General features: G+C 44.3%; 1 protein-coding gene across 9 annotated transcripts in view; it reads left to right on the plus strand.

Moving 5' to 3' along the window:
* Positions 1–26,215, plus strand: part of AMBRA1 (autophagy and beclin 1 regulator 1) — a 173,052-nt gene that overhangs the window by 60,068 nt on the left and 86,769 nt on the right. For 4 of the 9 annotated variants that reach the window (XM_027562491.1, XM_027562496.1, XM_027562498.1 and 1 more), the window contains 4 exons: positions 4,210–4,296; positions 8,299–8,478; positions 20,913–20,993; positions 21,448–21,548. In XM_027562491.1, the coding sequence (XP_027418292.1) occupies positions 4,210–4,296; positions 8,299–8,478; positions 20,913–20,993; positions 21,448–21,548 (449 nt within the window). The remainder of the gene's footprint in view (positions 1–4,209; positions 4,297–8,298; positions 8,479–20,912; positions 20,994–21,447; positions 21,549–26,215) is intronic. The other 5 variants (XM_027562493.1, XM_027562497.1, XM_027562495.1 and 2 more) reach the window with 3 other exon arrangements.

The raw sequence follows: 26,215 nt of genomic DNA on the forward strand, positions 1-26,215 counted from the left end.
TTTTCAGTGGTTTACTTTTAGATTTTGTATATTTGATGTTTTAAATTTTGAAATAATTTCAGACTTGCGGAAAAGTTGCAAAAATAGTGCAAAGAATTCCCATTATACTCTTCACTCACATTCACTGTATGTTAACATTTTACCACATTTTCTGTATTATTTTCTCTCTTTTGCTATATCTATATATGAACATGATTATGCTTTTATTTGTTTAGTTTTAATATTTTATGTTTGTGATTATTGTGTTCAATATTGAATTTTATTAAAGTAGTGTGTAGTTTGATAGAACAGCGGCCTTTAGACTTAAAAAGAAATACTCCTGTTAGTAAAAGGCTTCTGAGCACTTGTGCTTGTGTGTGTGTGTGTGTGTGTGTGTGTGTGTGTGTGTGTATGTGTGTGTGTATGTGTGTATGTGTGTGTGTGTGGTACACTTTATGGTTACACATTTAAATCAAATGTTGTAATGTTTTCTTCCTGTTCTCCGGTGGATCACAATAGCACAGCCCGTGGTGTACCTCGCTTGAACACCACTGGCTTAGAGAATGAACTAGGCAACCTTGTAAAGGAGAGTTTCTTTCCTCTGTCATAGCTTCAATGACTCTTTAAAACATCTCTAACTAGAGTTAACAGGTCAGAATGAAGTGGTACCTTCCAACTTCCACCAACTTGCCTGAGCCCTCCTAAGTCCTACCTGGTTTCATATTACTGAATTGCTTGATTAACCATTAAGTCAAGTGAAACTTGTAGCCACCAGAGCAGAAGGCACTCAGCTGCCATTCTGTTCCATTCTCTTGCGTCATTTCCCCGTTGATGGCTCTTGGCAGGAAGCTAACTGCGGGAGAGAAAGATCTTTCTTTGAGTTTCCTAGGAGTGGTGGTGGTATTTACTTGTCTAGTCACTCTAGTTCTTTCTTTATTCAACACCAATTGTAACAGTCTTTTCTAATCTTTCAGATAGTGTTTGTGTTGTAACTGTAGAGAGCTTAATGTTTCATCAGTGATACATGTTTGGGGGTGCTCTTCATAGTAATTGGCTCTCCTGATTTTGTGTATTAGAGTTAAAATACCATGTATGTATGACTTGCTAGTCCACTGTATTGCCTGGGAGCAAATGGTGCCAACAGATTCTAGTAAGTAGGTATCAGTTCAGTTCAGTCGCTCAGTTGTGTCCGACTCTTTGCGACCCCATGAATCGCAGCACGCCAGGCCTCCCTGTCCATCACCAACTCCCGGAGTTCACTCAAACACGTCCATCGAGTCGGTGATGCCATCCAGCCATCTCATCCTCTGTTGTCCCCTTTTCCTCCTGCCCCCAATCCCTCCCAGCATCAGAGTCTTTTTCCAGTGAGTCAACTCTTCACATGAGGTGGCCAAAGTACTGGAGTTTCAGCCTTAGCATTATTCCTTCCAAAGAACACCCAGGACTGATCTCCTTCAGAATGGACTGGTTGGATCTCCTTTCAGTCCAAGGGACTCTGAAGAGTCTTCTCCAACACCACAGTTCAAAAGCATCAATTCTTCGGTGCTCAGCTTTCTTCACAGTCCAACTCTCACATCCGTACATGACCACTGGAAAATCTAAAAGAACCTCATCAGGGACTCCCCAGAGACAAAACTTAACATTTTGGTGTAACTCTGTTTTAAGAAGTCTTCCTAATTAAGATCGGAATTTAGGGTGGGGAGTAGAGTTTGTGGGATTATAAAATAGAACTAGTAAAATTGAAATGACCTGACCTAAGCTCTTCTGGCTCAGGAATCTCCTTTACAGCATGCCTAAAAACTCATCTGATTTCTCTGAATGCTGTCACTGCCTTGGCAGAGTAGGGGGTAACATTGGCCTCCTAATTTGGCAAGATCATTTTAAAGAAAGATATACACTGGTTTACCCTGGACGATGCCCCTTGTCGAAGACCCTCTGCTTATGGAGGGTAACACAGCAGGGCTCAGTGGTACTCAAGACTCAGTCCAGAACCCATTGGGATAGAACAAGCTTCTGGGTGTTCCAAGGCAGTCAGCTGTTCCCAGATCTTACTTCTGTTCTTCAGCTCCCACCTAATTCCTGTAGCACAAATTTATTAGTAGTGAACATGCGTGCATGCTAAGTCGCTTCAGTCATGTCTGACTCTTTGCGACCCTATAGACTATAGCCCACCAGGCTCCTCTGTCCATGGGATTCTCCAGGCAAGAATACTGGAGTGGGTTGCCGTGCCCTCCCCTAGGGGATCTTCCTGACCCAGGGATCGGACCCGCGTCTCTTGTGTCTCCTGCATCGGCAGGGGTGTTCTTCACCACTAGCACCACCTCATACGATGGCCTAAATTGATACACTTCTCAAAATTCCTCTTTTCTTCTTTTTGCAGTCTGTGTACCTCTCACTGTCCCCTCCTCCCAGAAACATACCATATTTCAAGATTCAAAGACATGCTGTTATCTTATATGCGCCTATGAAAGAAAAAAATCCTGCCAGTTAAACTACGTCACACAATTATAAGATGTATCCCTGCTTCAGACATGTTAAAACGTGGGGGGGGGAAAGCATGTCTTATAATTGATGAAGCACAGAATGTCTGCTGCTGTAAACAGTGGTATCATTGAAGACTCAGGTTTTCAGCCACAGAAAAGTGTTGTATTGCTTTCTTCTCTTCCTCATTGGTTTCACTGTGTTCGCTCCCTTCAGGGGTGGGATTGTTTAACTTGTCTTAAGTGTGGGGATGATAAGCCTTGTGTAGATCAAGAATATGATATAACACTTGGCTGTCCTGGGTGGGAAGCCAGGCTGACAGGCCTCTGCTGTTCTCTCTTCCCCAGACTGTTAGGGAAAATGCTCCAGTGAGCCAGTCGCTGGGATAAAGTGACTGCACACAACTCTACCTAAAGCCAGCTGGTTTTAATAACAGTGAGTTGAATTAACTCAATTGGAAAAGATTGGTAGCTGCTGTCCTTACCCTACAGATCTGCTTTAAAGAAGAGTCTGGCAGGGAGCCGGAGACCCGCTCCTGGGACAGCCAGGCAAGATGCTGCCGGAGGGGAACAGTGTGCATTTCTTCCTGAGACCTCTTCCTTGGAAACGCATTCATGGCAGGAGCTTGACTGGCCGCCAAGGCACACTGGAGTTGGGAAGCAGTGTGGCAGACACGGCAAACTAGGGGGCCCCGAGCCATGTTTATCAGATGGGTTTTCACTGGTCCTTCCCATACGGAAAGGAAGAAAAATGTTTTAGTAAAACTTAACAGGAGACTTCGTGCAAAAGTCCAAATTTCTGGCATCCCTTTAAAAAATAGGAAGAGCCAGTGATACTGGATCCACATTCCAGTTTGGACTCGCAGTGAATTCGTGTGCGTAGTCATCGCAAGCATTTTGGAGTTCTCAGGCCTTCCCTAAGGTTCTGGTGCTCTCGCGCAGGAGTGGTGTGCTGCCGTGCAGTGCACTTAACTCCTTGGCCCGTCGATCTCCTTTTTGTGCAGTAATGCTTACCTTTCCAGGCTGCGGCGAGGTTAAAGAAGTGCTTAGTATTGCCTGGCACTAAAAAATGCTCAGTAAATTAACACATATGATCATTGAACTGATGGCTGAGCTAGATTATATAATTGAAGGTTTTTTTTTTTATCAGTTGTTAAGAAGGAAATGGCAACTCTCTCCAGTATTCTTGCCTAGAGAATTCCACGGACAGAGGTGCCTGGAGGACTTAGAGTCCATGGGATCAGAGTCGGACATGACTTAGTGACTAAACCACCAAAGAAAGCCCTAGAGGGTACTCACACAAAGGGTGTGGGCAGAGCAGAGTGCCTAGAAGATAATGGGATGTGGATGAGGATAACATGGGGCAACTGAACACCAAAGTAAAATGTTGGCATTCCATGGTAATCTCTAGGTATGCCTCTTTTTCCTCTCTCATGTTGATCCCAACCTCCTGTTTGTCTGCTGGAGGTACTGCAGATGAAAATAAGATCGTGTCTCTAAAGGACTTGTTCGTTTCTCACAGAAGAGCAGTATTCAGGATCATACAGTGGCCATATCCAGTGTGGGCACTCTGGAGTGCTTCATATCCTTACACCTCTAAGTGCTGGTAGGAAGGATGCGAGCCCAGACAAGAGGTGTTAGCTAGCCGCAAAGGGGGATGTTATTTATCTCTCTCCCCCATTTTTCCTTATGAATGACCTCTGAGTTGGTAATTGACAGGGATTATTGCCATTTTTTTAATCTCTGCTAGGAGGCTGCTGGAGTCTTCCCTCATTTCATTATCCCGTTATGATGGAGCAGGATCCAGAGAGCACCCAATTTACCCAGACCCAGCGAGGTAAGGCTAAAGTGAGCAATGGCACCAGGTGGGGGGGAGGGGCTGCCCTTGGGGTCGCCGAGCTGCTGGAAGCCCGTCCTGTGCCTCTCTGGTCCTGGTGCTCTTGGACTCTTCAGTTACAGTTTTGAGACAGGTGGTTCAGGTGAAGGGGAAGTGTTCCAGGTAAGTGAACAGCGCCTCTGGTGGCAGAGGGTTATGACCGAGCCTTCAGCCTTTGGGGCTCCCTGGCAGAGTCCTAGGATATTTCTTTTCTGCCGTTACCATTCAGATGGACAGCCAAAAGGGAAATGAGAGTTTTTATTAATAGGGAAATCACTTAACGAATTAAAAACAAACCAAAAATTCCTCATTTGAGAGAGACTTTAGAACATTATAAGGCAGAAATCAAGGTCATTCACATGTTGACTTTTTGGAGACTACGTGAAGAAAGAGATGGCTGACGAGGGTAACTGAGTAAAATAAGTTGCATGTTATTAAAGAGCTTGCCTTACACCAATCAGCAGACATTTGAAAAGATCTTGAAGAGATTTAAAAAAAAAAAGTTCTCATGAGTTTAAGGCCCACCTTTATGCTGGTAACTCAGGACCAAGGATGGGGTATTGAGTTGATGTATAATATTTATTTATGGTGAGCAGCCCTTTGGGGATGTCACGGCTGGGCCTAATAATTCTGTTAGTGATCCAAAAGGGGGATAACCTGCACATTCTTTAAGCAACTCCAGAACACACACTGTGAAGTTTTGCCGAAAGAAGAGGGTAGTTTATAATGGTGGGGTTGAAGGTAACAATGTGGGTCAGAAAAGGCTAAGTAAGTGAGCTTTGCTGTAGATCAAGAATTTCAAGTCAGGATTGGAACCTTTAGACCAAGTTGATTTCAAGGATATTGAACGATTTCGTTGTTACCACAGTTACGTCATGATTCTGAGCATTCTTTCTAGGACACTAATGAAAAGATTCCCCACCATCCTGTTACTTCCTTTTCCATACCCCAGGAATAGCCGATCCAAGGGTCAGGGAACTGGGGGTTTATGATTTTAAAACGGGTAGACAACTCTGACAAAGACTGAAACAAGGAAGTTAGTCTGCAGTCATATTTGAAAATGATAAGCCCTCAGTAAGAGAAGGAATTATTTTGCGTAAACCAATTTCTTTGAAACACTGAGAGAACTTCTTGCTGTGAAACAGTTTTTTTTGTTTTTTTTTTTAAGGACAGTGGTGGGAATCTCAATCTCAGAATTTTTAACCTGACAAAGTTTAACAGTGATTCATAAAGACCATTACTTGTCCCCCTTTCATGTAATAAACTTGTTGTTTATTCCTACTCAGATCTTTATCACAGAAACACCAGGCTTTATGGTGTTTGTATTTTTACATTTTTCCCTTTAAACGTAAAGTAGGTTTTTTTTCGAGGGGGGTAGTATTCTTCCTGAAGAAAACTTGAGTTATTTAAAATATTCACTTGGAACATTTTTAGAGTTTGATAATTATCAAGCTCTCAAGTAGAAGGATGATTGTTACCTCATTATTAGCTCTTTAATTTCTTTTTCCTCTTAGACTTCACCCTGCATAATATGTATAGATCAGAACCTTTATGAGACATCTCAGCATTCAGATCCTTAGCTTCCCTTGGATACCTAAAAAGACAAGACTAGGATATACTTCTACTTAAGACTTGTGCCAAGAGTGTTTTTCTTTACCACTGATGCATAGTTTCATAGCTTAGGGAATTCCTGTTCAATGGTGAAATTAAACAATTGAGGTTACTTAGTGCTGAATTTTTACCCCTACATAAAAGGACAGTCTTTATTTAATTATTGTTAGCATCAGCATTATTTCTACCTCTCTCACCTTAATATGAGTTTTCCATTAGGGTAGGTTGTCAACTGAGGAACAAGTGTTTTTGTGGTCACTTCTCAGTATCATTTCTAAAAAAAGAATCTTCATTCTTCTCTTAAAACTTTATTTTTTCTTTAAACTTCAGTTTTGCATTCCTTTCTAGTCTGATTAACTTGAGAATTTAACCAACAGCAGTTGATTTCTGCTGGCAGATTTCTGTGTATTTGGTAGAGACAGTATTGACTTCTGTCCGTTGAAAATGTAGGGTTCTTGATTCATCCTCACCAAACGCATGGCACCAGGTGCCCAAAGAGACAGTGAATGTCCCACAAGTTGAGACGTTAATTCTTACACTCTGATGATCTCGGCCAAGGCTTTTGTACCTTCCGTGCCCACCTAGTGTATAAAGATAATTTGGAATCAGAGGCACCAAAGGCAGCATATTGTTCCGTAACACAGCCTTCTGAGTTCCAAAGACTGTGTCCTGGCCTCCTTGGAAGTCTGTTGGATGGCTGGTCAGAAGGGCGCCACCTGGGATGGCAGTCATTTCTGAGGCAGCCTTATTTCGTGTTAACTGCAGGATCTTCTTTGATCTGAGTGAGTAGATTTACTGAGGATTTGCCCAGGGTCTTACTTTGTCTAGGAGTAATGAAAGATCGGGCAGCAAGATGTTTGTAAATACTTTCCTACCATTTGGATATAAGTATTTCTTCTTCCATTCTCAATCAGTTTTTCCAGTTCCATTGTTAAAGAAGATGCTTTTTTTCCTTTTATATTCAAACATTGTAGAAGTTAAGGTCCCCGGGAATCCTCATCAGGATTGCTGTGTTTTATTTTTTGTTCTAATTACAGAAATATATATATCTATGTGTGTGTGTATATATATACACACACATACATCATACATAAAGTTTTATTTTAGAGGGCTTTTGTTGTGCATATGTAGGGATAACTTTTTCTTTTCACCTATTACATAGTGTTTCTTTGTATAGGTATAATTTATTTAATCTTTTGATGGACATTTGAGGTGTTTCTGATTTTTCACTAATGCCAACAATTTATATATTTATCTTCAATATCCTTGTGTGTTTCTGTGGGATAAAATCACTAATGGAATTGCTGAATTGAAGCATATGTGCCTTGGGCAGGTTTTAAGTCTTGAAATTGCTTAGTATCCACTTAAGATATATATATAAAGCATTTTTCTGATATTGGTCTACTTTCACTTTCTCAATTCACAGCCTCAAATTATATGTGTTGTGAAAGACAGAGGAAAAACTTGAGAAAGAAGGGACTATGCAAATTGTATAGGACATGGATATTTTCATGGAGTATGAAGGTGCTGACCCAGGGTCAGAATGCAGGTCTGTCTAGATGAGAGCAGCCACCGTAGGGAGGAGAGTGACTGTTGTCGTCTGTGTTGCTCAGTGCCCATGTAGCCTCTGATGCTCTGTCTTAAGAAATAGACGAATCTTTCAGATTTTGTGTTTTTCCTGAGTATATTGTACTCTGTCTCTATCCTGAATATCTTCTCTGTGTTAAAATATCTGGATAATCTGTAAAGGAGAGATAAGAAGTTCAAAGAGATAATCCTAAGGAACTAGGACGGTTCTGGAACTATAGATGTTCGTTGGAGAAGAAAGGAATCCTGGTGAAGGGGACGCCTGAAGATGCCTTCTTCAGTCGTCCTGGGTTCACCATCTCTCAGCCTGTTCTCTCATCTGGAAAGTGGAAGAAGCTGCGGTCCCTTTCGTGTCTTACATTTTGAGTATGGACGATTAGGGGAAAGCTGCGAGTCTTTATAAAGGGCACCCTGAGAAGTTTAAAAGAGGTCCCTTGAGAAACTAAAAAAGAAAAGTCCAGTGTTAAACTCGTGGGAGGGGGCAGCTGTTGATCAGATGATGGCTGATTACACAGCCTCTTTAGCCACCAGTATTTCTGTTCCAAGATAAGGCAGTCTGATAAGCACGCTGCAGCACAAACCTCCTGGGGAGTTAAATGCCCTTTGTCTTTCGTGTCCCCGGAGTTCGCCTCGGCAGGGAGATGTGAGGGAGAGCTGGGCTTCCTGGCTTTCAGGGAGATGTGACGGGAGAGCTGGACTTACTGTCTTGCGCAGTGCTCCCCGCATTAGTGCTAGTTTGTGTTTGTTCCTCTCTGTCTCTCTCAGATTATCTCCTGCTGCATACTATGCCCAGAGAATGATCCAGTACCTGTCACGGAGAGACAGTATCCGCCAGCGCTCCATGCGCTACCAGCAGAACCGCCTCCGTTCCTCCACCTCCTCCTCTTCCTCAGACAACCAGGGTCCAACCGTGGAGGGAACCGACTTGGAGTTTGAGGACTTTGAGTAAGTATCTGTTCAGCTTGCTTTCTTCCCCCTCCTCCCAAGTCGTGAGTACTTCCAAGTTGGCCACTGTCCGAGCAACAGTGGTTGACATTCTGGCTTCACACCCCTAAGTTGTTACTTACGAGCAGTAGCATGGGGTGAGGGACAGAGGGTTAAAATGCCCAGGGCACTCCCCACCTCTGGCCAATGCACTGCTGATTGCCTGGCGCCTGGGGGAAGAGACAGCCCACGGGGCCCAGGCCAGGCTGGGAGAAGATGGGCCGCTGCACTTCAGGCGACATTTCTGCTTCCCTTTTGCATGAACAGTGACTGTGGAAATGCTTCATGTGGACTGACTTCACACCATCCAGGAGGCAGGAGGGTTGGTGTTTTTTTCTCTTACAAAAAAGTGGATATAGAGATTAAAAATAAAAGTCTTGAATTTCCCCAGGAGACAGAATTCTCTTACACCCTCGATCACACTGCTTCTTTGAGGTCCTGGTCCCTTGCCTCTCAGTGTCCTGTCTCCCTCCACCCCTAGCAAGGATCCTTTGGAGATGGCCTGTCAGATTAATATGGGGGTTGAGAGGTGTTTCCTCCGTCTTCGAGCCTCTTCGAGTGGTCAGCTGGGTTACAGGGTTGAACTGAAGGAGCAGCGTCAGCCCTGGGCTGTGGGGTCAAGCTCCGCAGTGTGGCTGCCGGGTTTTACAATCTCTCAGCTGCCATGCCTGACCTTTCTAGCCACCTCTTGTGTTTCTTTCCATCCTGAAACTGAGTTTTCCTGGCTCGTATCAAATTGGACATTTGGCTCTTGCTTTGATTCCTACATTTTGATTTTCTCAAAACATGCAAAATAAGAAGGAGAGAAGGATGGCTGAGCATCTTCTTTTGCTGCCAGTACTGGAACAGGACAGCCTGTCAGTCATCTTCCTTTTGCTTCCCATTCATCTTGACACGGCCTGGTCAAGTCTGGGATCTTGCGAGCTCCTGCCTCCCTTCTGCCTTCTTTCGTGAGCTGAATGGGTAGCTCCCCAGGAGCCGCCTTGCAGTGGAGCTTTAAGGTGTTTGAGGAATACCTTTGCCTCCAAGGACCAAGGAGATGGGGACGCCCGTCGTACCAATTTGCCCTCGTGACTCAGTCCTTAAACACGCAGCAACTGTGTGCTTAGAGGCAGAAGGGACACTCAGTGGGAGGTTCATTTGTCTGCGGAAGATGGAAATGTGGAGGAAATGCAAGGATGCCCTGAAGCAGCTGTGCTGTGGCAAACGGGGCGAGAAGGGCCCAGCCGCTCTGGGACTCTCGGCATGTGTCCTCCTGGCTTAAGTCCCTGCTGGGGGGGGCGGGTGGATGTGGGCCCAGCAGTGAAGGGACAGTCTCCAGTCCGCCTTTAGCCAGGCAGACACCTGTAGGGAGATTTGTTCCCTTGCCGAAATGAGTGTTCTTCCAGCCCCGGGGGCTATTCAGCGACGCAGTCTCAGCGTACAAGGCCAAGGCTGCCAGGACTCGGGGCTGCTGAGAAGCCTCGGTAATCCCATGGAGCCCTGGGAGTCAGTGCAGACTGCAGAGCCCTCTCTCCACGCACATGTGGAAGGCTGTTATCTCTTTGCCGTGGTGAAACGTGGGACTTGTGCCTTTGAGCTGTATCTTGCCTCGTGACTTGTCCTTCACAGTGGAGTTCTGGGTTAGTTTAAAACGTTCTGCTCCCACCTTGCCTTCTCTTCCTTCTGTTCCGCCTCCTCCCTCTCCCCTTCTTCCCCCCATTTCCCTGTGTCAGACTGCCTCCTCCTTGTGCTCCCCACGGTCCCCCTGTGCCCTCGCCGCCCCCTGGCTTCAGCACGGCCTGAATTTACGTCGCCTTCTTCACCTTTCATGCACTGACTTAGCCGTTGTTTTCCCTTGGGGTCTCACACGGCTCCCTGGTTAGTGACGGTGGACTGGTTTCTCTCCAGTCCCTCCAAAAGCCCCTCCCCTGCGTTTGCCTTTCTTTGGGGGCTGGAGCAGACCAGAATCTTGTTTTTTAAGAGTAGCTGTGGGTCAGTCACCTCAGTGTTAGCCGTCCAGGCCTTCTCGTGCAGGACACTGCTGGCTGCTCGAGGCCCAGTTACCGTCTGCTCGTGCGTCCTCTCCTTCCCCCCTCCTCCCCTGCTGTAGGCCGAGGGCTGCTTGTGCTTGCCCCTCTGTTAGTCTCCAGGGGCTCTGAGAGGGGACAGGGTGAGAGAGTTAGGGATTGTGCCTTTTAATTTCTTTCCCCAATCCTTTTCCTCAATCAGAAGGGAAGGTACACCTGTAATTTATAGTTCTTTCAAGTACAGAGGCGCAGGTAAGTTAGGTGTGGCCTGGGATCCTCCTAGCACTTAGAGTACCATTCAGAGACGCTGCCCTGCTGGGCTTCCTCGCCTTCCCAGCACAATGCGTGCCTGCCTCTGCCCCTCCAGCATGACCTCTTCTCTCTCCTCCCATTTGCGGAGTCGGAGATCATTTTGCCTTTCTCCAGCATGTCCCATCCAGGTGTATAGTGGCCTCAAAAAACAAAGGGAGCCATTCCCCATATCCCTTCTGTTTTGGTTCTCTTTAATCTTCCATCGAATGAAAGGGATCAGTCAGCTACCATATTTTTCATGTACACTAGTTAGTAACAGACATAACATTGTATATTTAAAAATCTAGTTTACTCGTTATAATAACCCTCTGAGATAGTAGTTCCTTTCAGTGTGGTTTTTTTAAAGTAAGGATACTGAAGCTTGACCAAAATTAGGCATATCTAAGATTAGAGATCAGGAGCAAACATATTTAGTGTCTGACTTTATTGTCCTGCAGATGTAAAACCCTTTAAAAATGATGTACAACCATATTTGAGTCCTAGCTCCGTGAGCTTGCTGGGGGAACAAGACTGTCTAGATTTATCGCTCATGGGGGATAGCTTTGAAGGTTGGTCAACATCAGGTTAAATTTTCCATTCTTTGTATTTGGATTGATGACCATCTTCCCAGGGAGGCAATTTTCTCTTACCATTCGTCTCTGTCTGCAGCAAGGATTGAGACTGCAGGCACCCCGTGTTTGTTAAAATGCACAAACAGGACATCCAGAAACCTGCTGTCAGGAGGTCCGTCCTGAAGCCCTCAGCGTCTGTCTTTGCATAAAGATGCTCACAAGCAGGGGCAGGATGTGGCTGCCCCTGACCTTGCTGTCTGCCTGCTTCTGAGCTCAGACCACCCACTAGAATGTAGATGGCAAAGAAGCCGAAGGAAAACACACATTTTTATTTTCACCATCCCTTTGGAAAAAGATGGAGAGAGGCTTCTGTGAAGCCCAGGTTGAGCTCTGTGTTCCCGTAGTTCCTAAGTCCTGCAAAAGACGTGGTGTCTGTGACTTTATGACTGTAGTTTTAACTATCCTCAGCTCCTTTTCCTCATTTTATCTGTTATTCTAAACGTAATTACAGTCTCAGAATCATCTCCTGATTCTTGCCTCTTTTTGTAACTACTTTGCCTTCCAAGGCAAAGATACCCTGTGCTAATGACAGTCAGAACTGGAGAAGCTTCAGATTAGATCAGTCACAAATATCTCCCAACACTGGGAAATTATATTCAACTTCTTAAGAGTTGCTGCCAGCACAGAGAGAAATAGTCGTTCATTCACACTTGTGACACTGGGCTGTACTTTGGGAAAACATCTCAGTGAGAAATCCTAGTCTTTCAGCCTTAAGATGAAGTCTCTTTAAGTCTGTTGCATGTATTTTATTAACTCTTCCAATATATCTGGTTGTATTTGGTCTCCTTTTACCTAGAAATCCATGCTGTGAGTAAATACGCCAGACCGTTTCCTTGTGAAATGCTTGACAGTCGTTTCTGAGAGCTCAGGATGGGTGCTGGTTCCTCGGTTTGGCATGATGTGTTTGTCGCCATACCACGTCCATTCGTGCAGAGGAGCCTCAACCTGCGGGCTTTCGTGTTCCCCTTGCCAGACGCAGGGAAGTTCTAGCAAGGAAGTCATCGAAAGGTCTTCTTAGTATATATAACATAGCTGAGGAGGGTTCTGAAGGCTGTCACTCAGCTCTGCCATCTGATTGGGTGTGGCGTAGGAGAAGTTACTTGCCTTTCTAGTTCGAAATTTAATATTCTTCGTCTGCCCTTTTGCTGTGACTAAAATTTAATTAAGTCACACCAAGAACATACGTTAGAAAACCAGTCATGCTGCTCTCATCTTGCGTCTACAGATGAAGTCCTGACAGCTCTGTGGGGCCCACAAGCTCGTGTCCAGTTTCAGGGCTAGGCATTGCAGTCGAGTGAAGCCACGTGTCCTCGGCAGTGGCTTTACCCCGTTCTCTCTTCTGTGCGCCAGATTTCCAGGACTCCCGTGGGAGTCGGTGACTGCTAATAACAAATGCGTTACTTGTAGCCAAGAAAGGAAAGGGTGAGCCTTCAGTGGAAAAAGTTGTCTATTCATTTTGAAATGAGGCTGCCTTTGTCTCTCCCTTTGACTTACAGACTGTAAACTCTTTGATATCAGAAGTGCAAGAGAAACTGTGAGGGAAGATGCTGTAAAGTGACTGTTCTCTTTACTGACTGGAACCTGCCAAAGCAGTCGAGTCAGGCACCCTAGGACATTTATCCAGTGTTGGTGTTACGTGGAAGCAGGCCTTAAACTGAGATGAGATAAGAAACTGTTCACTTCCTTTTTTTTCACCAGAGTATTAAATAATTTCACATAATTGATTTTTGTGATGGTTGCTTGTTTTTACAGGGTGGGTTTATAAAAGACAAAGTATATACCTTAAAATAGGACTTTTCCTCCCAATATACTTAGAAGAAAGGCAAATAAATGCACAGTCATAGAAACATGAAACCTTCTGGAGTCTGTCAGGGGTTCCCTTGTTGACAAGTATGGGCAGGTTCTCAAGTCCAAGATACGGCAGGAGATGAGCCCGGGAGTTAGAGTGGCGCCAGATCTTGGGACGTCTCAGGTGCCTTGCAAAGGAGGTGACCTTTACCCTGTAGGTGAGAGGGAGTCACTGAAGAGTTTTAAGCTGTCGAATGATCAGATCTTTACATAGTATCTTATAACAGACTGTAATAAGGTACCCTGAAGTGTCAGACTTTATTTTTTTGGGCTCCAAAATCACTGCAGATGGTGACTGCAGCCATGAAATTAAAAGACGCTTACTTCTTGGAAGGAAAGTTATGACCAACCTAGATAGCATATTCAAAAGCAGAGACATTACTTTGCCAACAAAGGTCCGTCTAGTCAAGGCTATGGTTTTTCCTGTGGTCATATATGGATGTGAGAGTTGGACTGTGAAGAAGGCTGAGTGCCGAAGAATTGATGCTTTTGAACTGTGGTGTTGGAGAAGATTCTTCTGAGTCCCTTGGACTGCAAGAAGATCCAACCAGTCCATTCTGAAGGAGATCAGCCCTGGGATTTCTTTGGAAGGAATGATGCTAAAGCTGAAACTCCAGTCCTTTGGCCACCTCATGCAAAGAGTTGACTCATTGGAAAAGACTCTGATGCTGGGAGGGATTGGGGGCAGGAGGAGAAGGGGACGACAGAGGATGAGATGGCTGGATGGCATCACTGACTCGATGGACGTGAGTCTGACTGAACTCCAGGAGTTGGTGATGGACAGGGAGGCCTGGTGTGCTGCGATTCATGGGGTCTCGAAGAGTTGGACGCGACTGAACTGAGCTGAACTGAAGTACAGGACAGCTTTGTGTGAAAGGAGCGAGTACTTGGGAAGGCAGCTATGCTCGCCACGATACCACCAACGCACATGGGAGAGGGTGCTAGGGGAGATGTGAGAAGGCTTCGTGGATTTCAGCTGGGTGTGAAGACGGCCGAGGACTCTGATGGATTGATGTGGAGGATGGGAGTAGGGAAGGAGGCTCTTGACAAAGGAGTAGCTTAGGCAAAAACCTAAACACGGAAGATTAATAGGCTTTATTTGGAGACTCTGCAGAGATCCGTGGCTAGAGCAATGGAAGCAATAGGTTGCTCCCTGATAACTTAGTTGATAAAGAATCCACCTGCTTTGCGGGAGACCCCGGTTCAATTCCCGGGTCAGGAAGATCCGCTGGAGAAGGGAAAGGCTACCCACTCCAGTATTCTGTCCTGGAGAATTCCATGGACTGTACAGTCCACGGGGTCAAAAAAAGTCAGACAGGACTGAGCGACTTTCACTTTTCAGAGCAATGGTGTGTTCGAGCGAGAAGATCAGAAAGACCTGGGCTGTGGAGGGCCTGAAATGCCTGGCTGAGAAATTTTGACCTCATTTTTATCTGAGGGCAGCCATTATTCAATATGTATTTTAGGCAGTGAATTCTGACAGCACTGGTTAGGCAAGTTGCAAGTATACGGATGCAGGAAAACCAGTTAGAAAGCAGTGGGCGAAATCCACACGAGAACATATGAGGACTGCATGTTAAGTATTGGGTGTGAGAGGCCTCGGTGTTTTCTAAGACAGGGGCCTATTTGTGAATGTTCCTGGGAGACGAGCCGCCTGAGTGCTGCGCTGTCTCACTTCCTACTTCTCCACACACAGTGTTGCCCAAGTCCTTTTTTACTCTCACTGGAACTGATTTTGAACTAAGTTTATAAAAGTAGCAAGTGACTCCCAGAGCAGCGGTGAGTGGAACCAGGATCTCTTGTGCGAGCCCGCTGGTCCCCAGAGCCTAACGCCTATCGTCTAGGGACTCCTGTGATTTGTTATTTGATCTTTGGCAAGTCCCTCTCCTACCCCAGGCCTCAATGTCTGATCTTGTAAAATCAGATTAGATAATCTCTGAAGTTTATTTCAGCCCTAAAGCTCTTGGATCTTTGTTGGAGCTAACTAACTGTCTTAGAAGACTTTCCCTTGTACTCAGCAGACGTAGAATAATGAGAAGTCTCAGCAAAGTGGGGAGACTTCCTCCTGAGGATTGTGAAGGTGTTATTCGCTCAGTCGTGTCTGACTCTTTGGGACCCCATGGACTGTAACCCGCCAGGCTCCTCTGTCTGTGGGATTCTCCAAGCAAGAATACTCGAGTGGGTAGCTATTCCCTTCTCCAGAGGATCTTCTTGACCCAGGGATCAAACCCAGGTCTCCTGCCTTTCAGGAAAGATTCTTTACCATCTGAACCACCAGGGTTCAGATTCCCCTCCTGAGGATTAGGAATAGGATATCTGGTACCTATGGAGCCCCAGCATATTTATAAAATATATGCCTGCCTGAATTCCAGCTCTTTCCTGAGAATTCCAGCTCTTTTCTATTGCTTAGAAATATATAATATTGCTTGGCAGCTTTAGAATTAGTATTCTTTCTGGGCAAGTATAATACATATGAATATTTATTATAAGGAATGCTAGGGGAAGAGAAAAATGAAATATGTCTGGGTTTAAAGAATTAAACAGCCACGAGGGAAGAGAGGGAAAGGAGGGTAACTATCACTTAGAGATATGTATTTATTTTTTAATATAAAATGCACAATAGGAATATGGATGTGCATAATGTATGCAGATGAAATTAAAGGTAGAATAAGAGAGGAGAAGAATTTGTAAGTGGTAATTATCTGTTATATTACTATTCCTTGGAGAAGAATTAAGGCTCTGCATTTCCAAGAGACCTCTGCTATTAGATATCCCCTGTGAATAATCCCTGCTGGGCCTATGCCTCCCTCCCAGAAATCTCTCCCTGGCACACATACACAGTCCTTCAAAGTAGAGACTGCTGCTACTGCTGCTAAGTTGACTCTGTGCGACCCCATAGACGGCCCCCCACCAGGCTCCCCCATCCCTGGGATTCTCCAGGCAAGAACACTGGAGTGGGTTGCCATTTCCTTCTCCAATGCATGAAACTGAAAAGTGCAAGTGAAGTCACCCAGTCAAGCCCAACTCTTGGCGCTCCCATGGACTACAGCCTACTAGGCTCCTCCGTCCATGGGATTTTCCAAGCAAGAGTACTGGAGTGAGGTGCCATTGCCTTAGAGCCTCACTAATGGCACCCGAGTAAGGAAAGGACTGGGGCAAGCTCTCTGTGTATCCAGGGGCAGGAATGATGGAGTACGCCTTCTATTGTCTGGAGACTGAGTAGAAACCGAAGAACACAGGGAAACAGGTTTTTTTTTTTAATAGTCTAATTTTCAGCAGAGTCAACTGTGTATTGTCAAGAAGACAATGGCCTTTTGAGCTCTGTGCTGCCAGAGCTGCCTTGACAAAGGCCCAAGTCAGAGCTGTTTGTCATGAGGGTGATGGCAGCCCGCCTGTCTGGTCAGGACTCAGACGGCGGCCTGTAGGTGTGTTTTCCATTCCTTTAAATTATAGCCTCTCTCTGAGGCAATTAATCCCAGGCATTTAGCAAGGGTAGCTGCTGTGTTTCTCCCTTGTTCCAGAGATTGCTTTTTCTTGTATTCGGCACTCGTCTTAGACGCTTAATTGTTTGAAGGGTGTTTTTTTCCTTATAAAATGTTTTATAAGAAAGTCTGATTTTTTTTTCTCTCTCCTTCCCAAATACCCCTCTGAGAGTTAATCAGAGATGCACAGAGTTCAACAGCTGGGAAAGCCATTAATAACTCAGCCAGCTTCTGTCCCGCTGGCTTAAAGGCAGCTTCTGGCTGAGGAAATTGATGAGGATTTCTCAGGTGTTTCCCTGAAAAGGATTCTGGTGAGAAAGAGTCCTCCAGTGAGAGGAGCAGTGCCAGCATGTTTGCATACTCGGGTCTTCACTGTTTTTGTTTAAGTCCCTCCCCGCCCCCTCCTTGAAAAGGGCACGGTCTGTGTTACGTTGTCCTTGTTCTTCTTGTTTAGTCGCCAAGTCATGTCCAACTGTGTTGCGACCCCACAGACTGTAGTCCATCCACCAGGTTCTTCTGTCCATGGAATTCTCTAAGTAAGAATACCGGAGTGGGTTGCCATTTCCTTCTGGGGATCTTCCTGACCTGGGGATTGAACCTGCATCTTCTGCATTGGCAGGTGGATTCTGAGCCACCAGGGAAGCCCTTGTGTTATGTTAGTCTCCAGTATTTAGCACCCTCCATTATTCCTCCGTGAACTGCCTCTCTGGGTCTACCTTTCACGCACTGCTCATCTGGCAAACATTTTTTAACCGTCAGTCTCTGCCTAAATTTGCCTCCTTCATCTTGTGGAGTCTTGCTCCATGTTGATCTTGTATCAGCACTGAAGTGAGTGGCAGAGTCTGTAGTTTTCTGAATTGAACATGTTAAGTATTTTTTTTTAATTTCTTTGTCCTTTCCTAACACTCTTACCACTCTTCCTTTCTCCCCTCACTTCTACCCACCCCCTCCGCCGAGCCTTTGCCAATGTCCTTTACATTACGTTTCCCCATCTCAGCTCCTTATTTTGAATTTTCTCTCCTTTCTGAACTATAGAAGAACTAGCAGCTAGAGTCATTAGTTGCTCTTTTCACCTCTCGCTTATTGGAACCATGCCTTTAGTCAAGGTTTTTTGTGTGCCAGCAGGAAAACCTGGGTCTTGTGCCCTCTTCCTGCTTAACTTGTCCACTGGTTGGGCATTCTGGCCTTTGCCACCTTGCTCATTTATGTTTTCAAGTTTCTTCCAGTCAGGAAATGTTTGAGTTGTTACTGTTAGAGGCTATTTTCTCCCAGGTGCCTTTGTGATTTTTTTTTTTCCCATAGGCAGCATCTCATTTGTGTGTTCACCACGGTCCACTTTTCCAATCAGTCTGTGTACAGTTCTGTCATTTCTGCTTCTTTGCTGGTGTGCCCAACAATTTGAATTTGAAGTCTTCTCTACATTTTATTGAAATGCTGTTTAACTCCGACTTCTCTGTCATTAATCAAAATGTTAGCTACATCTCCAATCACTTAATATATTGCCTTTTTTGTGGTTCCTAATGTAACCGTCAGTCTGAGACTGCTTGTATCTGAGCCAGCTGATTTCCCCGTGTATGCATCTTATTTTCCTCTCTCTCTATGTGTGTATATATATATAAGGAGATTGTTATGATATGTTACTCAGAGATTACTGGAAGATATAGCTATATATAGTTACATCTGTATATATCTTCCAGTAATCTCTAAGTAACATAAAGCCATTATCTCTGACCACGTTTTGTCCTCCTTCCTCCCTTCTTTTTTTAAATGGAAGGAGAAATTGAATCAGAAGGAAGTTAATTGTTTTTAGGTTTTAATAACAATGAAAAGAGCCATAGGAAATATGTCACAGGAGCCCACGTTTTCTCCCAGCCACAGTGTTCGTCCATCTTTCTGCGTTATCTTCATATGTCCTTTCACCCGGCTGTGTGTCTTGTTTGGGTTCTGGCAGTTGCTGTTTCGTACTGTCTCCTACGGGCTTCCCTGGTGGCTCAGTGGTGAAGAATTTGCCTGCCAATGCAGGAGAGGCAGGTTCCACCCCTGGGTCAGGAAGTTCCCTTGGAGAAGGGAATGGCTGCCCGCTCCAGTATTCTTGCCTGGGAATTCCCACAGACAGAGGAGCCTGGCAGGCTATGGTCTATTGGGTCGAAAAAGAGTCAGACATGACTTGGCAACTAAACAACAACCGCTGCCTCCTGCACTGCCCACCCCCCTTTCCTGCTCTTCAAGTCTGCTTATGCCAGATAGAGTGCTGTTTATTGTCCAGAGGGAGAGGGCTCTTTGGCCCTTGTTCAGAAGTAAATTGTCAGCTCCGCGTTGTGATTCTGGGAAGGCCAGCTCTCTCTCATAGCTGTAGAATAAAGTAATTGGATTTGTCCCATGATGCTTCTTTCTGTAACTTAATTTTTGACCGTTTTGAGGCTTAGGACCCCTTTTTCCCCCTTAGAACCCTTAAAACTTCAAAATATTTTCTAACTCCTCTCATGATAATTAGTTGCACTTTCAGTGCCCATTGATAAGTAAAATATGTGAAGAGCTGTCATGAATTCCCTTGTACTTTTAACTGAATTGGTACTTTGATCACAACTTGAATCTACATATTGAAAAATAATAATATACTTAGTTTGGGAGCTGCCTTTTTTGTTTGATAATAAGCTGCTCCTTATAATAATTTGTGGGTTCCCCAGAGTTGCGGTCTACTGGTCAGGAACTTCTGATCTCGTTGTTTATAATCCCCTTTTCACTTTCCATATGATCTTATCTCTCTTTCCTTGCATCTCCCTTCATCTGTAGAGTTTCAAGTCAAAGAAATTTGCTCTGTTAAAGAAAACAGCAGTATGCTGTCTCTTCTGGGAAGATAAAAACCAAGTACTGACTTTTAATGGATCAACTTCCAAGATCCCTGATATTGATTTGTCTCTAAATGCTCAGCATCCAATTCTACCAAGATATAAAAATTTTCCTGGGCTTTCATTTCTGGTTTGTAAGGCTCTCAGTAGTGCCCTTGAAAGCCAAAGTGTTGTCTTAACTTTGATTCCAGGGCCAGTTTGAAGATTATCTCATTAAGTTGAAGATAATCCAAAGGAAGAATTCAGAAAATACCCCAAATCAAAGCTCTCAAGAGGTTCATTTATTTTGTAGAGTTGATTGAGCAGTTAATTAACTACTGTGTCTAGCCAGTGCCCTTTGGCTTATTGTTCCTTTCATGCATTGGAAACTAAGCCACATGAAGGTTCTGTCTTCTCTTCTCTTGTAGGAAGCAGTGAAGCATAGTGAAAAGAGCCAGGGCTTTAGAGTCAGACGGATCTTCCTTGATCTTACCTCAGCCACCTACTAGTTATGTGACCTTGGGCATTTCCCTCTCTGGCCCTTAGTCCCTTATCTGTAGAACATGTCTAATGATTCTTGATGGAAAACTCCAAAGATTAAATGAAATAACATTAATTAATAATCTTTGTATTAGGACTTAGTAGCTATTTTATAATGGTGGTTATTACTGTTATTCTAACAGACCGTAAAGAAAACACTAAACATTTTTTCTTTTTGCTAAAATGACCTAGCTTAGGATTGCATTGTCTGATCATCTTCACCATTGTTAACTTTTCAGTCTCTAAAAGAAAGGACTGCCTAGTCTTTTTCTTGTGTTGTTTTTCTTTCGCATATCAATAATTTTTCCATACCACAGACCTAAACAGGTGTATTTAGAGATAATCAGTTGTTGAATGAAATCGATGGGAGAATTTTTCTTCCTTCAGGATCCTCTAAAGCCAAAGTTTCTCTCATCTTTTGATCTAGAAAACAAAAAGTTTATATATATCCATTCTAAATCCCTTTAGAAGATCTAAACTTGATTTCAGTTTCAGACGCTGCAGAGTTCAGAGACCACATTAACCCAAGAAAAATCTTCCTTCTTACTGAACTGTTAGTAAATGCTCATAAATTTTTTAATCGAGGTTCTCCAGAAATGCAGTATATGAATGTGCCACTCAAGTTAGTAAGCAACCAGGATGACTGATTTCTCCGGGGCCCTCACTGAAGGGCAGGACTTTAGTTTGGGGCGTCTTGTCTCTGGGGCTGGTGTCTGCTTCTGCTTTCGTGACTCTCTCACGTGCAGTCTTTTTCTTTTTCTCCAGGGACAGTGGTGACAGATCCAGGCACCGAGCTCCTCGCAATGCCCGCATGTCTGCACCTTCGCTTGGACGCTTTGTCCCAAGGTAAGAACCGGGTAGTCAGCTCTTAGGCTTTTCTAAAGGAGCCTTTACGAGAGACTGGGATTTTTAAACCTACTTCCTGGTCTGGATTGTCCATATCTGGAATTATGTCCTAGGGAGCCTACAGTCAAGCCCTGCCACCTAAAAACTTCCCAGAAGATGATTAACCACAATGAAAAGGCATAGAAAAGTGGCATTGGGAGCATCCTGTTCAAGAATAGGAGGCCCCCCACCTGCCACCCCTCCAAGAAAAGAAGCCCCAGGAAACCTTAGAAGCATGATCCAGGAAGAAGATGTGACATGTGTTAAGGGATGTGTCTTAGAAATTTCACTCTGCTCTAGGTTTCTATGGATTCCTAGGCTTAGTGGATCCCTTATCTTTGATTGAGGGTTGGTAGATGGTGTATGTCCTTTGTTTTAAGATAGTAGGCTTTTAACATGCGATTCCTTCTTACAGGCGTTTCTTGCTGCCTGAATACTTGCCTTATGCTGGGATTTTTCATGAACGTGGACAGCCTGGCTTGGCTACTCACTCTTCTGTTAACAGGGTCCTGGCAGGTAAGAAGGAGTTGTTTCTTTGGATTTTGACATTTTAAAGGAAGAGGGAGTCAAGGAGAGCTTTCCTTTCTTTACCTGCGTTGTTACGATGGCATCTTGGCATCTGGTGGAAAGTCTCGTACTCAGATGCCTTACTTCAGGGCAGGAAGCTACTGATGGAGGGAAGCTGCTGCTTTTTATCCATCCCCTCTTCCTTCAGACATTTTTTTGTTTTAATTTGTTTAAACCATTTGTTTCTTAATCCAGCAAATAGACTTTTTTAAATGGAATGATAAAGGTGCCTTGTTCATGTTTTATTGGCAAGGAACTCATGAGCCAGATCCTGTGATTTAATTAGGAGCTGAAGGCACACCTCTCTGACCCTTGTCTGCTGCCAGCACATGGAGTTCCCAGGCCCTGTGGAGTCTTCAGAGGAAGCAGAGAGACCCTTGGAGGAGCTGGCTTAAAAATTTCCGTAGAATAGAAAGTGGGCTGGACAAGCCGGCTGAGGCAGTTATCTGGTGGTTGAGTAGCAGTGACCAGTGTTTGGGGCCTAAGATGTATGACATGACTGGGCTGAGACACATGGTGTCCTGCTGCTTCTGGGCAGTCTCTAGAGAAGGAAACAAAGCAGATGCATTTTTTTTTCCAACAAAAGGTTTTTCTCTTTCCTCCCCTTCTTCGTCTGCCCTACCCCCACTTCCACTGCCAACTTGTAAATTTATGTACGTGAAGGCATTAAAAACTATAAAAATCAAGCCACATCTTGGTGTATCTTTAATAAGCACCCTTATTTAAAAAATTCAAATGACAATATGTTTTGGAAAATCTGGGCCATGTGGTGGTTCAAGGTAGAGAGGGATCTGTGTGAGGCAGTGGCACCATCGAGCTGCAGGAAGGTGATTTCTGACCAAGCTGTGGTGACAGCTGGTGGGTGGGCCGTGGGACCTGGCGTCCTTTAAGTAGCAGTATTCTTGAGCCAGCGTCAAGGCCTAGAAACCACTAGGAACCTCGGTGGTTTCTCTGCTGGATGCCAGGGCTTCATAGGCCCAGGCTTGGTAGAGGAGCAGACTGCCCCATGGTGTCCTGATGGCCTCCACTCAGGAGGGTTATGGCCCGCGGTGGTGAACAGACCCCACGGCTCTGTGCCTCTCCTTACCGGGCACTTCTGTGTGGCCTGGCTAATGGCACGTGGAAGCTCCTGACTAGCAGATAATCACTTGCTGCCAGACAGTACTACAGAGCTCCTCTCCACCCTTCTTTGTTCCAGACATCTGCCTCCACCACCCCACACAGCAGCTCCTGCTCCTCTACTGCTGGGAAGTCTCTGTTTCCTTGGCATTTCGTTTTTTTGGGTTTTTTTTTTTTTTTTTTAACAGCTCTGTGTTGTTTTTTGTCTCCTTTGATCTAATAACTCTTTACCTCTATTTCTTCTTCCCTTCTTTATGTCCAAAGGTCTGACCCCAAATGGCTCACTTTCACTTATGGATAGTTTTGAATAAAGGGGTTATATTCCAGCAGGCAGTTGTTAACAAGTATGAAATCTACTGAGAAAACTTCTCTAACAGAAACTGCAAAGTACCCTAAGGATAAGAAAATCTAGACTCTTGGAGACGTTCAGTCTTGAGTTAGGTTAGTGGATGGTTTCCATTCACATTTAAGCTCATTTCTTTCATTTTCTCAAGATACCAGTTAGAAAGTGTCCATTGGTCTTTTTCATTTTCTCATACTTGATTTTACAGTGTTGTGTTACTTTCTACAGTACAGCTGCGTGACTTGGTTATACACATATGTGTATAACCTGTCTGTGTTTTCATTATGGTTTATCCCAGGATATCGAATATAGTTCCCCGTTCTATGGAATAGGACCTTGTTGTTTATCCATCCCGTGTGTAATAGTTTGCATCTATCCTACTGTTGTTTTTTTTTAATTGGAAGATAATTGCTTTACAATATTATATTGGTTTCTGCCATACATCAGCAGGAATCAGCCATAAGTATACATATGTCCCCTCCCCCTTGAACCTCCCCCCCACCTCCCACCACATCCTACCCCTCCCTCTACATTGTCACAAAAGAACTGGTTATGAGCTCTCCGGTCATACAGCACATTCCCACTGGCTGGTGATTTCACGTCCGGTAATGTTTATGTTCCAGTGCTGCTCTCCCGGTGTGTCCCATCCCCTCCTCCCCTACTGTGTCCACATGTCTGTTCACTATGGCTGCATTCCCACTGCTTCCACGCATATAGCTTCATCCATACCGTCTTTCTAGATTCTGTATATATATATGTATTAATATATATTTGTTTTTATCTTTCCATCGGGCCTTTCTTAAACGCCCTCATTATTTGTAGATATTTGGATGTCCCTCCAGATTCCATGACGGTTGTGTTTCTTTATTCCTTCTCTTGAGAAAATTCCAATAATAATAATAATAGCAACAACAAAAGCCTAACATTCATTGAGTATTTGCTGTATGCTGGAGAGTGTTTTAAGTGCTCTTCCTTGCCTTATTTCATTTCTTCCTCACAGTAATCCTATGAGATGGGTGCTGTTATCTAATTAACAGTGGTAGAAATTGAAGCCCAGAAGGCTAACTTGCCCAGAGTGATGGAGCTAGAAGTAAAGGAGCCGGAGCTGAACCAGGCAGTGGGACTCCAGTTTCCTAGTCTGCCTGTCTCCCCACAGCTATTTTTAAGTGCAAAGCATCAAAATAGCATTCTTCTTGTAGGTCCTTAATGTGGAAGAGGGAAAGAGGTCCCAGGGAACTTGGCTGATCTTCAGGGGATTTTCCTGTTTGTTTTAATGCCTCCATTTTAAGTGGATTCTAGACATAGCTTTTTAATGACCTGGTGCTGCTTGCTCAGGAAAATCTCATTATATAACAACCCCTTCCCTGCGCCTTTGTGCCCTCCTGGACACAGATGCTTTGCTTTTTATTAAACTTACTTGTGATCATATAATAGAGCTGCTGTAATAATGGCTTTCAAAGTGAAGGCAAATTAGCGTTTTAGCAGTAAGCACTCTGAGTTTTCCTGGAAAGACACTTTTCTCGTATATGATTGGAATGAGGTTGTGATGGTCTCAGAACAGTTACGTTCAATAGAGGTTTGTTCCGTACCTGTGTGCCAGGCAGTGTTGTGGGCTACCAGAGTGAATAAGACAGACAAGATCCCTGTGTTTCTGTAGCTCAGAGTCTATGTGGTTGGCCATACCTTAATCATGCTGTTTGGTTCTTAGGTCCAAACATAAGTCAAAACCCTTTGTATGGCAAGTGGCTGTTTGTAGAGGTGAAGCGTGAAAATTTAGCAGATCTGGAGGGACAAAGCATATCCACACACCTGCAGTTTTAGGAGACATGATCAGTGGCAAATGAGTTTTCAGTGGACCTTAGCCAAAACCATTCAGAATCATCAACAAAAATGGATTTGCAGAAAATTAAGATCCATTCTGCCTACTTCCTCCCACAAGAGCCTGAAAGCAGTAATATAAAACAGAAGCTGCTACAGAGAAGTGTTTTGCTAGTCTGTTAATCTTCATCTCTTCTGCCTTATCTTGTTGCCTTTCCCACAATTCCGTAGGTTCCCAGTGGCTGCCAGTCACCCATCAACCCACACCAGCCCCTTCTTCAGCAACACAAATTCTAAACCTGTACTTAAAGAGATATAACTACCTTTAAAGCTACTGCAACTTGACGGGTATATTTTGGGGGAAACCTGCAAAAGTCTGGGGAACTCCCTCTGCTGACCTTTTAGCAGACAGCTCTAGCTCTGTGTAGTAACAGTCCATAACAGAGAAGGAAATGAAGTCAGTGACTGCCTGCTGTGGGCCAGGTACAGCCCAAAGTGGTTTCCCATACACTGTCTCCTTCAGTGATTCTGACAACACTGTGAAGTAGATGGTGTGTTTTCCATTCTGCAGGAGAGAAAGCTGAGGCTCAGAGAAGTAAATGTCGCTTGCCCAGGTCTGTCTGCTTTACTCATAATAACTCTGTCCTGTCTTCTGTGCCGTGTTTTGCCTGAGTTCAGTAGGGAGTATCTGCCAAAAGGTTCTTCAGCCTGTAATATTTTTCTGCATGCTTGAGGCTTCATACAAGTGAGATGAGAAGCCCTGCATCTGACATCTTCCTGGTAATTACTGGAAGGAAAACTTCTGAGGGATGGGGACCTGGGTAATGCAGGGTATTAGTTATCTGTTCTGCCTAATCTTTTTGACTTTCATCCTAATGAGCATCTGCTCTCAACAGATGTCAGCCTGATGTATTTAATTTAGTATTTTGATTAAAATCAATGGGAAGTGTCAGGGGTTTGTTTTTTTTTTTTTGCTTCTAGCCACAGGTCATTGGGGCCTGGTTGAGTGTCATGGGCTAGAGATGGCCTTGTGCCCAGTCATCCTAATTCCTCTTAGGACTTCTTCTTTGAGCCATTAGTTTAGAAGTGTGTTCTCCAATTTTCACGAATTTCCTTTTGTTGTTGCTTTCTTAATTAATTTCACTGTGATCAAAGAACATGCTTTGTATGATTTCAGTTACTTTAAATTTGTTGAAACTTGTTTTATGGGTTAGCATATGGTCTATTCTGGAGAATGTTACTCGTGTGCATGGGAAGACTGTATTCTTTTGTCGCTGTGTGGAGGGTTCTATAGATGACAGGGAAGTCTGCTTGGTTGATAGTGTTCTTCAAGTTT

The sequence above is a fragment of the Bos indicus x Bos taurus genome, chromosome 15, assembly GCF_003369695.1.
Source record: "Bos indicus x Bos taurus breed Angus x Brahman F1 hybrid chromosome 15, Bos_hybrid_MaternalHap_v2.0, whole genome shotgun sequence".
Lineage (NCBI taxonomy): Eukaryota > Metazoa > Chordata > Mammalia > Artiodactyla > Bovidae > Bos > Bos indicus x Bos taurus.